Source organism: Pteropus medius, unplaced genomic scaffold (assembly GCF_902729225.1).
Source record: "Pteropus medius unplaced genomic scaffold, Ma_sr-lr_union100, whole genome shotgun sequence".
Lineage (NCBI taxonomy): Eukaryota > Metazoa > Chordata > Mammalia > Chiroptera > Pteropodidae > Pteropus > Pteropus medius.
Genome location: NW_024346667.1, coordinates 17,949,537 through 17,967,212, shown reverse-complemented (window position 1 = coordinate 17,967,212; position 17,676 = coordinate 17,949,537). Strand labels below are relative to the sequence as shown.

Sequence of the window (17,676 nt, the reverse complement as noted above, 5' to 3'; positions counted from 1 at the left end):
CCTATCTCAGGGAATAAGACGATTGGAAGAAATATTAGCAGTAACCTACTTTTCTTCCCTGATCTCTAGGGAAAAAAATATATATTTTAAAGCCTTTCAAACTGCTTGATATATCTAGCTCTCTATCATATGTATTTTCTTGTTTGCCTCTTCATGAGTAATGGAGTATAATTAGTCACCATCCTCCACATAGCTTACATGTGTTATTTTGTCTTTTTAAATTTATGCTAAACACTGAAAAGATAACTTGGTTAGACAACTATTTAAATATGTGGACAATTTTCTTATTATGATGATTTTAACTATTATTTTATTTTCTTATTAGTTTGTAAAACAAAGAATAAATATAATTTTCAAGTTCTAAAACTTCAGTGTATTTCACTGGAAAGAGAATGTCATACCGGGGGTAAAACTCAGTTACCCATTTATTTGCTGTGTTAAATCTTTTCTGAATGTTAATATTATCATCAGCAAAATGAAAAAAAAAATTAACGAATGGAGTGAATGTCATGAAAATTAAATAAGATGATATATGGCAAGGACATAGTAGTGTCTTAAAGCTATTAGACTAAAAGTCCTTTTTCTTTTAATAGATCCTAAATATAATCTATCATATAACTCCACAACATGCCTTATGGCAATATTGTTCAAGGCCATGGTGAAGGCTTAGGACTAAGTATCAAAAAAGACAGAGAAAAGAGAAATTCGTCCCTTTTTTCCTCCTGACTACCTGCTGGAGCTAGAACATCTCACCTCATCAGCTGCCTTGGCACAGAATCACACCATCAGCTCTCCTGGGTCTCCAGTTTGCAAATGGCAGATGGTGGCACTTCTCAGTCTTTATAGTCATATGAGCTAATTTCTCATAGTAGATTAATATCTCTCTCATTCTCTCTCTCATATATATATATTATATAAATAAATATATTTTCTGTCTCTCTGGGTAAATCTAACATAGGTTTTAATATAATTTATTTAATTGTAAATCTATGCAGGTTGATTTTCAGTAATGGCTGTGTTTCAAACCAGCTCATAACATTCCAAAAGACTGAGCCATTGGCACTCACGAGCCAGGACTCGCTGTCTGCAGCCTATCACTAGCTATAACCTTTGCAGCTCAGGCAGTTTTACTATAAGAAGCCTCTACCGGAGCATGAAGTGGTGGGAATTGTGGGCGGGGGGGGAACATGTTTAAAGAAATGCTTTTTCCTTGGAGAAATTGGCTGGAAGTTTGTATCAGACCCATGGACAGCAGAGATATTGATAAAATATTGTCTGTCAGGGACTTCTGACATGCAGTTCCCGTGGTGACACTGGTAGAGGGCCAAACCCACCATTAACAGTGACACAAGGAAGCGGGAGGCAGCCAAGACCAGCAGTTGGGGCTTTCATGAAAGCCGTTCCTTTCAAAGCCCAAGTTTTTGAAGTGTGTCTAAGTTCCCAGTCTCCCAGCACAAGCATCACTGGAAATCTGAGTAATTTTTGTGAGTAATTGTTAAAAAGTATTTAGAGAAAGAAACCTCAGAGAGAAATCTAGTCCTCTTGTGTGACTGGCTTCAAGTCATTTCATTTTAAGCATTAAAAGATGTGACTTTTTTCCCTCATTTCCACACCTAGCACAGACCTACAACAGAGCTTAAAAATACTGATTTTTGAAAATGACCATGCAGAAAATCCCCCCCAAATTGTGTTTTTATTCATTAACATTACGATTCATTAAATCAATAGATGAATAAAGCATTCCTTGATGGTTGAGTTAAAATGTAAGGAATGCAGACTTCTCAATATTAATATTACATGTGATGGTGAAAGGATTATACACGATAAAATCAAAATGTTTATATTTAATAAGTCTTGATATGGTATAGAAAAGTACCACACTTCTAAGAGCATAGCCAGTAAAAGACAGAGAAGTAATAACGCATGAACTAAAGGCTTCACTTAGCAAGTGATTTTATTTTTTTCATGGGCTATAACTGATAAAATGAAAATGGGGTTAAAATAAAAGTCATTTGTAGTTTTACAAGCCTGGAGTAACTCTGCATGTAATTCAGCCGTACATTTTAAAGTATTTTGGTCTAGAGCTAATTTGTTTTGCAAAGAGCAGAGCTAAGCGATAGCTTCATGATCCTTAAAAATATACTGTAGATCAGGTCTTAGAAAACGGGCAACTTCTCTAAGCACATCTATTCACCTATTGGCTGGACTGGAAAAAATATAGAAAGGATAATGACAAATGAAAAGCAAAATACATCTAAGTGCAAAGGCAAAAATACACAAGAATCCAGTATGTTTAGATTTCTTGATTCTTGTCCTGGCAGGTAGCAGCTCAGTGAAGTAGATTTTTTCATTCACTCTCTGGTCAAAAGGAAAAAAAAGTTTGGAAACCATGGTTAATATGAATTATAAAATGTTATGTAATAATGATAACATTTATAGAGTTTAAATAATACTAACAACCCTACTGAGAGACAATATCATTACCTCCATTTCACAGGTTAGAAAACTAATTACATAACTTGGCTTAAAGTCCCTCAGCTCATTTTGGGCAGAACTAAGAAAAGAATTAAAGTTTCCTGAGGCCAGGTCCAATTTTCCTTCCATGATACAAAATCACTAATCTTTCCCAGTAATGGGGTTTGCCCACCTATAATTCCAAGCCCCTAAAGAGTTGAATGGATATTTTTTGAGATGCTGTGCTCCAGTCTCTGTGACAGAATTAGAAGATGGGCACAGTTTCTAGAATTTCCTGCAGAATGGATCCTACCAGGGTATCAGCTGTGTGAGTGGTGCCTTATAAATAAATGAGCAGTGTTCCTTGTCTATGACCTTGCTGGTCTCTTCCTGAGAGAGTGATAGTCAATGGTGTTTGAATCAATTGTTCCCTTTATAACCTCTCTCCAGTTTCAATCCTAGAAAATATTCAGGAAATAGGAGTAGAGATAACTGCTTCCATATAATGTATCCTGAGTCTTTCCCCTACTTATGATTTGTTGTTGTTATTACCATTTTTAAATTCAAAGAATATTTTTCACTGAAATGAATACCATATTCAATGCAAATGGGTTCCCTAGCCCAATTCATAGAGGATTGTATAAAACACACACAAAAAATGTCAATTATAGTTTACTGAAACAGTCTAAAAGGAATACAGTTTTGTTCATATTTCTCCATCCCCTTCCCCTCTGGCGACCATCAGTTTGTTCTCTGTATCTACGAGTCCGTTTCTGTTTTGTTTTGTTTGTTCGAAGGGGACTAAGAGGTGCAAACTTCCAGTAATAAAATAAATAAGCCCGTGGATAATAATGTATGTACAGCATAGGGACTATAGTCAATAATACTGTAATAACTTTACAGGATGCCAGACTAGATTTATCGCGAGATCACATTGTATATAAATGTTGCATCACTATGTTGTACACCTGAAATTAATATAATATTGTATGTTAACTTTTAATAAAAATAAACAATTAAAAATAAAATAAAAATTTTAGTAAAATAAAAAAGGAATAAAACAATCAAATCTTATAATGTGTTCTTACATGTTATTGATTTCCTGACTACCTTGCTCTACAAGTATCAGCTCTTAACCATGAATAAAATTTGCTCAACAATCAAACCTTTTTAAAAACAAACTTTTCTTTCTCTTATCTTAGTTCCTATTAAAGTCATCACTACCTAACAGAAATCTATACAATTTTTAGTGCAGATTTCAGCAGTTATAATCTCCCAGATGACAAATTAGCCATTTTCTCATTAGCATATTAGTATACATACAACCTTGAGTAATTTATATTTATAATGATTTTTGTTTTCCTTTCTGAAATTGTGTCATTTTAAAAATTTCTTTTCAAATGTATTACAGAACACAGTGGCACATCTTTCTCAAATCTGAAATAAAAGTGAGAAAATATTTGACAGCAAAGACAAAAGCTCAAGGTCTCACGTGATATCGTTAAGAGTATTTTCTCTACAGTCAGCTTCCGGCTTTAACTTGCAGGTCCTGGCCTCACAGCAAGCATTCCTGCATTCCTTTAAAGCACAGACAATAGGAAAGTGGGTTCAGCATTGTTTTCCCGTGTAGACTAGGTACATGCAATGTTGGTACAAGATGGCAATACAATGTTAGTTTTTGAACTCAATTACTCTGCTTTACAAATTGCAGTGGAAATGACCAAGTTAATAATAAGAAAAAAAATGTTAGGAGTAATGAAAACGACTTCTCAAAAAGCCAGAAATAGAGTTACTCAAGAACCACCTCAAATAAATTTGGCCTATAATACATGTAAATTAATACATGTAAATTAATTTAAAACCTTAAGGGAGAATATTTCTATACTATTAAAACTGTTTGAACATAGAGGAAAAAATATTTTAAATCTTCATTTTACCAAGCCTGCATAATTCTGATAATGAGAACTGGTAATGAATACACACACACACACACACACACACACACACACACACACACACACATACATATACAATTTACGTTTATGAATATAAATGTAAAAACTTGAAAATATTAGTAAAATACCACTTTATTCATATAATAACTCTTCATTACAACTATGCAGCATTCTTTTGTTTGTTTGTTTGTTTGTTTACCAAAAATGCAAGGGTGTCTCAACTGTACAGAATAAAGTAATATAATCCATCATATTAGGAGACTAAGGGGAAAAAACAACCATTATTGTGATAGATGGGAAAAAATCAGTTGGTAAAAACTCAGTGGCCTTTATTGAATTTTTTAGGCATATATAAACAAATTATAAACAAAATTATGAATCATCATGATAAAAAAATCTATCTAATAGCAAAGGCATATCCAATAAAATAAGAAATAAGAATTATTTATAGTCTATATTTGTATGGAAATTCTGACCAGTGCTATGAGACAAGAAAAAAATATAAAAGTGTAATAATTGGGAAGTATAAATCACGTTCCATTATTTGTATGTGATAAAATTCTTGACCTGGAATAAATAGAGGATCAACTCAAAAAAATAGTGGGCGAGTCACTAAGATAGCTAGCTGATTAAGATAATAATCAAATAACATAAAAAGCAATAATAAATTAGAACTTAAAATAAAGAAAACCTACATATAGTAATAGCAAAAATGTATACATATAAAATATTTCAGAATAAGATTTCAAAATGTGCCAGAATCACATGAAGAACTTTATACATAATTTTCCTGAGAGACTTCCAAAGCAAATTGTCTTTTAAGACCATGCTTAATATTGTGAACATGGTAGTGGCCTCCAGAGTGAAATATGAATTTAATGTATTTCATTCAGACTCTCAATTGTATTTTTGGGCAAAAAAAAAAAAAATACTACGAGTTATATGGAAGCATTAATGCTAAAGAATTGCTATGTAAATTATGAAAAAAAAAATTGTATGTCGATGAAGAGAGTTACCATTAAAGATATTAAAATGCATTGTATAATTACAATTATTAAAAACATATAATGTTTGTGTTATAATATCTAGACACATAGAATGATCATTTTAAAAACCTAAAAAAAGACCTATATCTGTACATAAAAATAATAAAATGGCATATTAGATCATGGGAAACTGGATTATTTGCTAAAGGATACTCTAAAGTATATAAGCTATGTATGGCATTTGCCTGCTGAAATTAAAAGTACCTAAGATTATGAACAACTTCAACTGTTTCCACCCAATAAATGATCAAGAAAGAATGAGATAAACTTACGTTTAATTTATTATAAAGTATCAAATCATTTCTAAAATTCTATCTTATAATAATTATTGGCAATATTCTTCATAAAAGATTAAGTTATAATAGTAATCTTCTAATATAATTAAACAGCTTGGAATTTCTAAATAAACTGAAGCACAGAGAGATTATATGCTTTCCTCTTTTTAATAGAGCCTCTTAAAGTAATGGATAAATCTTGGGTTGCAGTGGGTTTCACCCATTACCAGCTTTTTATCATTGGAACTAGCTCTTTAACTTTTCTGAGTCTCACTGCTTCTTCTCTAAATTGGGATGAAAACAAAACCTATTCTGTCAGTTTGTTGTGAGTAATAAAAGAAATGATGTATATAAAAGCATTTTGCAGATTGACACATAGAATATCTCTTCAAATATTAGCCTTTTGTTGGTCTTAAAAGTAAATGAAAATTGCTAAGAAAATAGAATGCTCTCTTAAAAACTTAGTACGGGGTTGCTAGCAAATATTCCATCAGAAAGATTCTTTAGAGTACACTGGTGCCTTGAAGGGTTCAGATTTTATAAATATTAGCAGAATTATATGCTCTGTGTTAGTAACCCATTTTCTACAGGTGCATGTAATTTTTTTTTTCTCTTCCGTTTTATTTACTGCCTGGTTTACACATTGGCTTGATGAGAGATGACCAACTCTCTCTATGGAGAGAATTAATTTCTTGATCTGTAATTATTATTGCTCAACTGATGATCAATTATGCCTTTATGTGATTCAGGAATTTCTGACTAATATACCTAGGAAAAATCATAAGTGACATGTTGTAGATAATGATTTACTTCTTTACATTGAACTTCATACAGTCATGCCATAAGCATATCCTGGCTTTTGAAATGCCTTTCAAAAGACGACAAAAATCAGTGCCAAAAATACATATGCAAGTCTACCGTTTACTATAATACCAAACTTGTGTCTTCAGAATTTTCAAAAGAACATTTTTTAAAAAAAGAAAAAGGAAACATGCCATAATCACTCTCTAATAAGTATTTTAAACCGTGAATATTTTCAAACCTTAGGAAAGCCACAGTCACATTCTTCTCCCACTTCCAGAAGTTGGTTCCCACACACTGGCTTTGTTATTATATTTGCAGGAATTGGTGCTTGCAGCAGGCACTTTGGTTTTTGAGATGAAATGTATCTTTCAAAACTTGAGCGGCAGGATGTACTGAAATCTTTTGGGAATTTTGAACTGTGTCCAGAAGAAAAATCATAAATACCATGATAAATGACTGTGGGAATCTAACTTGTCTAACATTATTACCTGGTTCAGTAGAAATTCCAAATTTAGTTTCTGTTTAGGACTGCACTGTGGAAGGCGACAGAGCATGCCTACCAGGCTGGTTGGAAAACCGTTTTCCTAGACACTCAGTTGTAGAGCTGGAAGAATTTAAATTCCTGCATGGATTCAGCACTCTCTAATTGGCAGCACTGATGAGCTTCGCCATTTGTTATCATTAAGAGACTGAGAGGTAAGTGATAATAACAATAAACTAGTGAAAGGACATAATTGCAGACTTAGAGTTTCTATGAACATATTTCTTTTCCTATTCATGAGTATTGCAAGAGCAAGGTATGTTTTATTCCTTTTTTTAAATCCCAAGTCCTTACAAAATGTTCAGCATTGGAAGGTAATTAGTAATAACATGACAAAAGGATTGATTGATTGGCAATAGGGATAATTGTCATCATCTTAATTAGATAAATATTTTTAGAAAATATATTATTTAAAGTTAAAATTATTTTAAGTTAAAATAACATGGTCATCATACTTAAGCTCTATTTTGGTATTTTTTGGACATTTTAAATAATGAGCCCTGATAGCTGGTAAAACTTGTGCATCAAGAGGCTGGAGGGTGAATTAATGGGATATGCAGCCCTTGGTAAAAAAAAAAAAACTGTATAGACTATATCTGAATTCTTGGATGACAAGGTCTCACCTCAGATATTGATTCATCACACAACTCCCAGAAGGACACTTGGTGTAAAACGGAACATCAGGCATACCTAGGACATGACCCAACTCATGTGACATCACTCCTACAAGAGCCACATTTTTCTTTTTTTTAGCCTGAAAAAAAATAGAAACATCTATTACTTCTTTTTTTATTCAGTTAATTCTTAACTGTTGCCAATGTTCAGTAGTTTGACAGATAAAAAATAGTCATTTAGTCCCTTTTCCTGTCATCAGTTATTGTAAAATGTTGAATAAACATTTAAAATGATTGACTCTCATGAATCCAACCATCAAGTCAGTGCTCAATCAAAAATTTGCTGAACTAATCATAAGTTCTCTGTAAACCATGGTTAAATTAAAGTAAATACATTCTTCGTAGGATGCGAAGATACCAAAACCTGTAGCAATAATGCCTATGACATTGGTAGTGCTTGACCATGTCATACCAACATGCACCTGTCTGAGCTCTCTGGCCATCGATACTGGGGATGATTAATTTGAAGTTGGCTCAGACCGCAGAGGGGACTTGTATTCTCTTTCTCTTCCGATCTTCCTGTTCTTACACCCTAACACCAAGTGAGGTGGGTAGCCTTCTAGGAAGACAAATGTAGTGAAATATTCTTTTTCACAATCCAAGGAACCTTCAGTATAATGGGCTACTAGTAGTTTCATTTCTACTTTTATTTACTGCCTCAGCAAATGTTCATTGTCCTAACTCTATACAAGGCATTATGTTGGTCTTTGCAGAGGATATAAGTTTAAGTTTATAAGTTTACAAACCTCTATAACAGAAACCGAAGATGGAGAGCACAAGGAATTCGAGGCTGCCATTCCTACACGTCGGTTGCTGAATTCAATTCCACTGTGTGAAAATTACAGGTACATTGTCACGATCTGAGTCTTAGGAACCATTAGTTTTGGCCAATTATGTTTTAAATTTCCCTTGTTTGCTCCACCCTTTTTATATTCACTAGGCCCCAGAAAAGCTTCTGTAGTTCTATAGCATTATAATGACCACAGATGGTCATCCCACATCCAAGAGTCCATTTTAGTGATCTGATACGGGTCTCCGATAATCTCACAGGTAAATTGTTAGTGGTAGAACTTCAGGCTCCCTGACAACTCATTGGGGGAGATATAATTGAACAGTAATCGCTACCAAGAAACCTTTACAATAACTATCCACTCTGCCTTCCTATGCCTGGCCTTGGCCTGCGTGTGCTCACCTGAGTAGCTGAGTATGGTCATGGACCTTCATTTTCCTCAGGTTAGAACGATGCCAGTTCACAAAGTTGTTAAAGGTGATGCCTGTGTTGGGTACCACCTTTATCTTATCACCATCAGACCATATTTCCATACCAACCAAGGCAACTTGAACATCTATGGTGTTATAAATCTGTGGGAAGAGCATTTTTCTTCATAAAAATTTTTGAGATGTCTTTAGTGTTTTTGATCCTTTGCTGACCACAAGTGATAAATAAATATATCCCATTTTGAAAACAGAAATCCTAGAAGTTGCCTTTGATTTTACCTTGATGTTCATCCTTATCTGCTAAATTTCCCCAAACCGTTGACGTTAAGCCATTGTGATCCTCCCAACTCCTTATTTGGTGAAACCATAGGAAGGCCCCAGGCTCCCATGTGGAAACGCATGTTTACAGGACAAATGTCTTACCACATTGAGTAGGTTCATCACATCAAACACAAAACTTCTTATCAAAGTTAGATTCCCCTTATATATGTTATACTGTAAAATACAAAATGCAAATTATAATTAAAACAGCAAATTAAAGCGAGAAGCTGATGGGGCATAGAAGTCTACATGTTGAGAAAAATTATATATATCAATGTAAACAAGTGTCTATTCATTCCATGTCTACCTTATATACTACTCTGTGTTTCAAGTCTGTGTTTCTATTTAAGATGTAAATATTTTTTGGTTAAAGAAAAATTAAGCATTCATATAAAATTTCAGTGTTATTCATTTTTACACTGAATAAATCAAATTAACAATGTCGATGTTTTTAAACAAATTCAATAATATTAAAATTTGATTACAAAGCGATAATTGCTAGTTAGAATCACAGATTCCAGCAGCTTTTGTATATGTAAATATAATTTGTAAAGTATGTATAGTTTTATATTTACTTTATATTTACATACAAAGTAGAATTTGTAAAGTAAATACGGCAAAAATTTAACAAAATATTTTAATAACCCATTCCTTTTTTTGGTTTGTTTTTCAATATTGTAGTTGACTTCCTGTAGTTATCTGATTTTAAGTATATTTTCAATATCTGAATATTTTGGTAGCAGATGGATTCTAAAGCAGTGGGTGAGTGAAAACTATTGCTGGCAAGGCATGTAGAACAGAGAAAACAATCAGGTGAACAGGCTAGAATAGTTTATAGCTTGTGTTTGCTTGATAAGAAAACTTAAAAGCTGCCTTAGCTGGCCAAGAAGCACACACATTCATACTCACGAAAGCATTATCCAGCACCAAAAAGAGATCAATGTATTTTTCAGCTTGAAGAAAGTCTTCTTGCTTTACAAAGTGTAAAAGAACATTGTTAATGATTATCTTCATCCTAAAAGATTAAAAAGCTTACAAAAAGATTCTTTTTTTTTTTTCAGAGAGAAATTATATTGAAGGATAAGTAAATATCCTGGCTTTACCTTTATCTATACCAGTCATTGCTGAGCACACTAGTCTGTCATATATCTTCGCTGAGACAGCTGAATAAATATGACATCGGAATGCTACACTTACCTCTGGGCTTTCGAGTGACCTAGAGGCTCGAATAAGGCCGTGTTTCTTGCCAACATTTCTTACACCACAGGTGTGATTAGCTGAGTCTAGCTCCTCCTGGTTATCTGCGAGGACAGCATGTTCTTCTTGGTCTGTGCTTTTCAGAGGCTTTATCATATACCTTTGATCGTGATGTGTGAAGTATCCCCTGTGAGATTCAGAGATTCATGTTTGAGAATTCTCTGCCACAGAGTCACATATACTGACCAAAATAGAGTGACACCTCTTCCTCCATCCCAAGCTCATACATACAGTTTTTCTTCATAGGCTTTTGGCTAACTTTTGCTAACATAAGTTACAATCAGTATTTATCGATACTAAAATAGAGTTTACATTATTTTCTCAGAGAATTGTGAAGAATTACTAAGATGAAGCTACTCAAAGGATTTGAAATTTACAGCATGAGCTCAATAAATATTTGTCCATAGTTTATTTATACATTTAGCAAATATCTCTTGGCAAGGAATAAAATGGAAAACAAAATAAAAGAGTGTGTAGATTTTAAGAATCCCAGAGGAGAGAAAGAATAACGAGCAAATTGGCCAAAGGAACAGTATGGAATCAGTAGCTTAGAGAATTTCTCTTCTTAGTAAGAAAATTAATTCAGAAATATAAAGTGAATCCATATAATGGAATATTATGAAGCCAACACAACCATTAAAAATTACATCTCTGAAGGTATTTTATAATATGGGAAAGGCTTATAATGTCATATGGCATAAACCATGTTGAAAGAACAATTATGTGTATTTTATTTCATATTTCAACCGTGTATCAGATATATTTGTCTATATGCATACAAGCCGATGAACATGATAAAATGTTAATAAGAAATCACAGAGGTAAAATTTCATGGTGATTATTTTCTTATTTGTGCTTTTTTTTTTTTTAACTTTCCAAACCTTCCCTTATTGGCAAGAACTACCTTTGTACCACACACACGCACGCACGCACACACGCACACAACTTTAAAAAATTACATTTCACCATTTCAATTTCAGAGTAGAATTCTTAAGAAAATAAAAAAGAATGTTTTCTGGGAGTGGGGTGAATAAATGTGGAAATGGATCCAGATATCGAGGTCCAGAGTATAGCATTTTGTTTATTCTTAGGACTGAATTCTACTAGAGAAGCAGATTATGAAATGATTGCAAGAGTGATATTTTATTCTTCACGTTAACCACATATATTCAGCATTTTATAGATGGAGGAAATTTTACCAAGATAATAAGACATTATGTCCAGGAAGACTCATTCTGTGTAACAAAATGGTGCTTAATGTTTAATATTTTGAGGAGTAGTTCTTACCTCAACCCATTACAAGTACTAATGCTGGCGACAGAATTCTTTTCATTCAGGATATATCCTTTATAGTAGCACTGTTCCTAAGGTTGGGAAATAGAAAAAAAAAATAATTACAAGAATAAATGTATCACAGTAACAGTAAACACTGTTATCTTGAATATATATGAAAATTCTTTGAGTGGCTGTGGCCAGAGCAGTTCCCAGAAATGAAAATAAGGAGAACCTCAAAGGTTTTAGTAACTGCTCCCCAACTGAACATGGAAACTCTCCGTATTAGATGGCTGAGCTATCTTTCTGGCACTAATGTGCACTAAAGTCCAGGGGCACTGAGTCTAAGTGGGCACATGGTGAAAGTGGACACTGCATCTGAGAAGTAGCCAGCTCCCCTGGGATCTCCAGTACTCTGAAGAGCTCTCAGATTTGACTCTCTTGTGCTGAGTTCCTAAGACACTATCCATCACATATCCATAAAATGGGGTACACACTTTTCTGAATTTTAGAGTCCTCAAGAGGCTGCACTACTGCTTGTGGGCCCCTCGTATTAACTGGTCCCATTCACCACTTGAATTGTTTTTTTAACTACCAAAAACCCAGAGAAGTTGTCTACAACTAGAAATTCAGACATGTTAGGTGTTCCATAAAAGCAAACTAGGGGGTCACTCGTCTAGAATGATCTAAGAAAGCTAATAACTAACCTCTTGTTCGAAATAAACTGATTTGTCTCAGAGTCTGAAATTCTATCATGTTTTTTTCCTTTTCTTTTGGAAGAAACCATATTATCATAAACATTCTCTAATAGAAGAGTTGGAAAAGGTATCAGAGTAAAATATCATCAGCCATTCACACTTGAGCATGAATTAATTTATCAGATACTTTCCTTGGAGGTCAATGTTAGCAAAATTCCAGATAGTCATGAGATGAGAGTTTTGATGTGAGAAGGAAGCAAAGAGCCATTTTGTGGCAGAAGACTGTTTTTTACACAGATATACATTTTTAGAATGCCACAGAGGGTGGCTCTGAGAGACTCACTTAGTTTGGTAACACTCCATGATTAAGCCTTTTTGTATTCTCTTTCTGCTCTTCCTTTGGCCTTGATTCTCTATGTCTGATATCTAGGCCTTGGCATTACCTATAGGGTGGTAGTTTAACCAGATATATTAATTAAATTATTGATATTTCATTACTGGCCTCAGGACAAATGCATGTATCATCAGAAAACAGTAAATAGTGACATGATATTTCAAGTACCTATAAGGGAGACTATTTCTAATCTATTGATAAGATGGCCTAGGGAAAAGTGGACTTTCGGTTGCTCCTAAAAATGTAATATCTGAAAGCCTCTTACCTTTTGAAAAAGCTGACTTTGATTTTTTAATCTGTTGTCTCATTGGTCATAGATGAGCACCTTGTTTTGAAGTTCTTAAAAATGTTTTAAAGTTGTTCTTGGACCTATGAATCTTATCATGTCAGTGGCGGATCTCAAGAAGATCCCACCTACCACGTTCTGAGGGCTTGAGGTGATCTTCTCTCCTCTGGGTGAGTAATGTGTTTCAGTGTAGCCTGGCCCCAGGAGATGCCTGTGGAGGCAGAAAGTTGCATGATACACTCGCTGTGGTACTAAAGACGCATGTTCTTGACATGACCTCCAGAGCTAAAGGAATGATAATATCTATAATGAGAATGAGCTGACATTCTGACTCATAGATCCTTTTCTGACATTGGAACTCTGCTGCTGAAAATGCAAATCAAAGCATTAGCTATACCTATTGGATCTGAGGAAAGAAATGCCCTCAGCTACTATTTAGCTGCAGATTCTCTATCTTCAAATGGGTTATTTTGAGATTCTTTACACCAAGAACATAGCCTCCACACTGTCTCTGAAGGGTGCATCAAGGACCATTGAGTCCAGAGAGAACTTTACTGACAGTTACAGAACTGGAGGGAGCCCCATTCCCTGGGACCTATTTCAAGACTGTGTGCCCTGAATGATCCTTGAACAGATGTTATTATAAGTAATAGAAAGTCACATCAAAGGTTTGAGCTTATCTGGGTAAAAACTATTTTTAGTAAATTCCAAGAAGCATCAAGGAAAAAAGCTCTTTTTTTGTTTTACACTTTGCATATAAAATATGCATATACACTTTGCATATTTTTTCCTAAAAAAGCATCAACTGTCTTAGATATTAGCATAATCTAAACTTCATGTCTTTTACCTCATATCACACTTACAGAGTCTCAAGACTTATTTTTCCATATTCTTTTAATACATTCCAGTGATTAAACATTCAGGAAGTACAACTTACTTGATTTTTTGTAAGCAAAGAATGACTTCTTCTCCATTTAATATAATCTGATACCGAAGTTCAGGTTCGTATTCCTAAAAATATTTAATGATATTATAATATCACTTTATGTTTCTGAGTCTTTCTAAAATTATTATAATATACTGATATATGTTGTCTATATAGAATAATTATGAATATATGTAAGATAAAAACAGCTCTCTTATGCCCTTAATATATGTAAAATAAAACATAAGTCTTATATTTAGTTGGATTTCCAAAAAGGACAATAACATGGTAGTAATACTGGAAGATTAAACTAACTCTAATATGTAAGCTAGGGACTAATCATTTGCCTAATGTACAGTATACAGTCCTGTGTATCCTAATGAATCACTAATGGGATAATAATAAGGTATATATTTTTATCCTGTTAAAACCAAACCAAATATATTAAAGAAAACCAACTAAAAATCTGCTAAGAATTAAATAAAGTAAAATGATAAAATGAGGGACATATTGGCAACATTGTATGTGATAATGTTGAATTCTCCTTTATAGACAAAAAATGGCCAAGGAAAAGACAATTCAAAAAATTCAAAATTCAAAAAAATTTTGAGGGGACAGGGGTAAGGGTAAGGAGAAGACATGAGTTTAGTGAACTTGATAAAGAACTTCTTCAAAAATGGCTGCCTGTCCTGTACTCCTCCTCCCTCTCCCCCTCCAAAAAAGAAAACCCTTAAAGAAATGTTCAAACCGTTATATTCTTTCTGATTAAGTGGGCAGTTAACTCTCTTTCTGCTGCTTAATTGTAAAAGCTTTCTGAGAAATCCCATGGTCTCTCCTGGACGAAGGGGGAGATGTATATATGAGCTTCAGGACTAAACTGTTACATTTTTTAATAATACTTTTTTCAATTACAGGGATGCAATATTACACTAGTTTCAGGCATACAATATAGTTATTAGACATTTATATAATCTAGAAGTGATCACCCCGATAAGAACTACAAGATGTTGACTGTGACATCACTTCTATTAGTTAAAAGTCTCTTTATTGTCTCAAGATAATTGTAAAATCCTACTGTCATTCACATCACTTACCTCTTTGGCAAGCTTCTCTGTCTGGTTGGTTTGTATCCCTCTTTTTTGTACAATGTGTAGTTTTTTAGGATGAACTACTTCATAGAGTTTTAATTCAGGTGTTTGCTTTATGGCTATTGCTAGAGAAAGAGAGATAATATTGATATAAATATTGAAAAGATTTTGTTTTGTTTTTGGTTTTGGTTGGGCTGGTTTGTTGAAATGGCACAAAGACTGAATTCCCATGGAGAAGGTAAACATTAAGAAGAACAAATTCTTCCTTCTACTTAAATTTTAATAACAGATACTTATTTTTGCTCTCCACTCTCTCCCCACCCCATTCTGGAAAGACATCATGATGATGAACACAGTTCTTCAGATAATCTCCCAATATGTGTAAACTCTGGGCCACCATGCCCAGAAAAGGCATGTCTTGGATTAGAATAAAGATTATGGGAGCCAGGAAATACTCGATAGTAATCCAGTTTCTTCTTCCTCTATAGTCCTCCTCAAAATTGTGGATTTTTCTCTCATTTTTCTCAGAGATCTCTGATTTTTCTTTCTCTCTTTCTCTCTGTGGTGCAATCTCTTACTTCACCCTCCAAAAATCAAAATTTTTATGTACAGACAATACTTTAGGAAAGATTCTACTATGTTATTTTATTTCTCAGTGTAACAATAAAACATTATATTCTTTCTCTCATTGGAATTTGCCCACGAAAACTTTAGATTCACAGGAAATAAAGTTTTTGTGATCCTCTGTTGGAATATTTTAAAGCATCAGAGAACAAGTAAAAAAATTGTCTATAGTTTAAATGTTCTTGATGCACTTGAAATTGCATTGCATAGGTATTTTTCTATTTTGCTTGCATATAGGAAAATAATTCACATTGGAGCAAAAATATATGGCCTTAATTCCTAGCTAAATGACCTTATAAAGGCCATTTTACCTTTCTTTCAGTTCACTTATCTAAAATAAATGTTGGTATAAAAATTGAATAGTATAAAATATGTAAATTATTTAACACCAGTCTAGGAAGATGGCATATGTAAAATGGATATATACTTTATCCATTTTTTCTTTTAATTGTTCAATCATCCATACAAGGTCTGTCTCATATTTAAATGTTCTCATTTCCATAGATCGGTGTCTCTGCTTGGAGACAATTTCCCACTCAGTGTGACACTCAGTGTGACCTTCAGAACACCAAGCAATTCTATACCTGACTGATGTGGAGAAACTAAAAGGAAATACTAAAGCAAAAAATCTCTTTTAGTCAGCCCCCAAAGTTCTGCTGTGATGCTGGCCTAAGAAGGATTCATTACATATAAAAAAAAAGAAATTTATAAATATATTACTAAAAGTTCTTTATCAAAAAAGAATACGAATCTCGTTAAGTGGAAAGAATTGTGGGACTGATATTAAAGTAAATTTTAATAATTTTTAGTCCCAATTCTAGTACTATTTGGTTGTCAATTAATTTTCAATTTTGTATAATAATGCAATGCTGTCTAACTTAACTCTGATTTTACTTAAGAGCCATCCTTGTCATCCACCCTAGTGCAACCTTTGGATAAATTGTGTCCTCAGATAAATGACTGTCTTTTTATGGGGTAGAAAGTATCAATTCTATTCAAGGTAACATTGGAGATGGTTAGAAAATTCTTGAATTTTAGCCTGGAAGGTAATTTTCTGGTGTCATTAGGGTCTGTGTGTTTTAGAAAATAAAATTATAGCACATAGCACTTACAGAATTATTGAATGAGGGATAAAATTTCAGAGACATCTTAACTAAATTATTAGGCCAATCGCAATGCCTGGACTGTCATGCAAGCATGTCACTTTCTTAAGGTTACTTTAAAAAATGCATTAAATAATTTGACTTTTATATAAAATGTCAACACATTAGTGCTTACCTTCAGTTTGTACGATGAGCCAGATGACAGAAAGCAGGACCAAAGACATGTTGGCGACTGCAGGTAGCTGGCTGAGAAGTCCCACACAGCATGAAGAGGTGGTCTCTCCAGCTATTTATCTTCTAGTTTTATCTTCCCCCTACTTCTTTTTACAAGTTGAGAAATAAAATTCTCAAACCTTATTTTTGAGATTGGGGAATGTTTCCTAATGGTGTTGGGAAATTTCCAAGTAACTGCAGTGTCAAGATCATAAGAATGTTCCTTCCTCATTGATGAGAGGTGTTTATGTCTGTGGTTACAGCCTGCTAAGGAATTGTTTCTGGACATCTGTTTGGCCTGGTGTTCCTACAACAGAGGGAAAGTACAACTGGACTTAGATGACCATGAATATATTTGCATACATCACTATTCCTGGTCAGTAACCTTACAGAAATTGATCTACAAAGTTAGAAAATATATGAGTGGTCTGTACATATTTTGAGAAATTAATTGGCACAGAGAACAAACATCTATAAAACAAGTACCATGCAAAGTCTTACAAGCTAGCATATTATAATCTCTCTGAC

The 17,676-nt window shown here is 33.7% G+C and overlaps 1 protein-coding gene across 2 annotated transcripts; it reads right to left on the bottom strand.

Annotated features, from left to right (window-relative positions):
- Positions 1-1,887: 1,887 nt before the first annotated feature.
- On the bottom strand, positions 1,888-17,266 carry ADAMDEC1 (ADAM like decysin 1). 2 transcript variants are annotated; one of them, XM_039876347.1, is made up of 14 exons: positions 17,111-17,266; positions 15,210-15,333; positions 14,133-14,204; positions 13,328-13,406; positions 11,833-11,909; positions 10,486-10,672; positions 10,198-10,260; positions 9,391-9,462; positions 8,942-9,111; positions 8,496-8,577; positions 7,699-7,829; positions 6,773-6,950; positions 3,947-4,032; positions 1,888-2,358 (listed from the first exon to the last, which is right to left on the bottom strand). In XM_039876347.1, the coding sequence occupies exons 1-14, from the start codon at positions 17,157-17,159 to the stop codon at positions 2,352-2,354; spliced, it is 1,377 nt and encodes a 458-aa protein (XP_039732281.1). In that variant the 5' UTR covers positions 17,160-17,266; the 3' UTR covers positions 1,888-2,351. The 2 variants fall into 2 exon arrangements, with proteins under 2 accessions (XP_039732281.1, XP_039732280.1); XM_039876346.1 differs by lacking the exon at positions 17,111-17,266 and having other exon boundaries at positions 15,210-15,752.
- Between the last annotated feature and the right edge of the window lie 410 nt (positions 17,267-17,676).

Bases quoted from the DNA above. Each gene is read 5' to 3' on its own strand.
- ADAMDEC1 (XM_039876346.1), bottom strand. From the start codon at position 15,454: ATGTTTACCTTCTCCATGGGAATTCAGTCTTTGTGCCATTTCAACAAA. The intron at 14,205-15,209 runs TGATGTGAATGA...ATATTTTTAGGA, and splicing joins AAGCTTGCCAAAGAGGTAAG to ATACGAACCTGAACTTCGGT. The intron at 8,578-8,941 runs GTGAGCACACGC...ATTTTCACACAG, and splicing joins GACCATACTCAGCTACTCAG to TGGAATTGAATTCAGCAACC.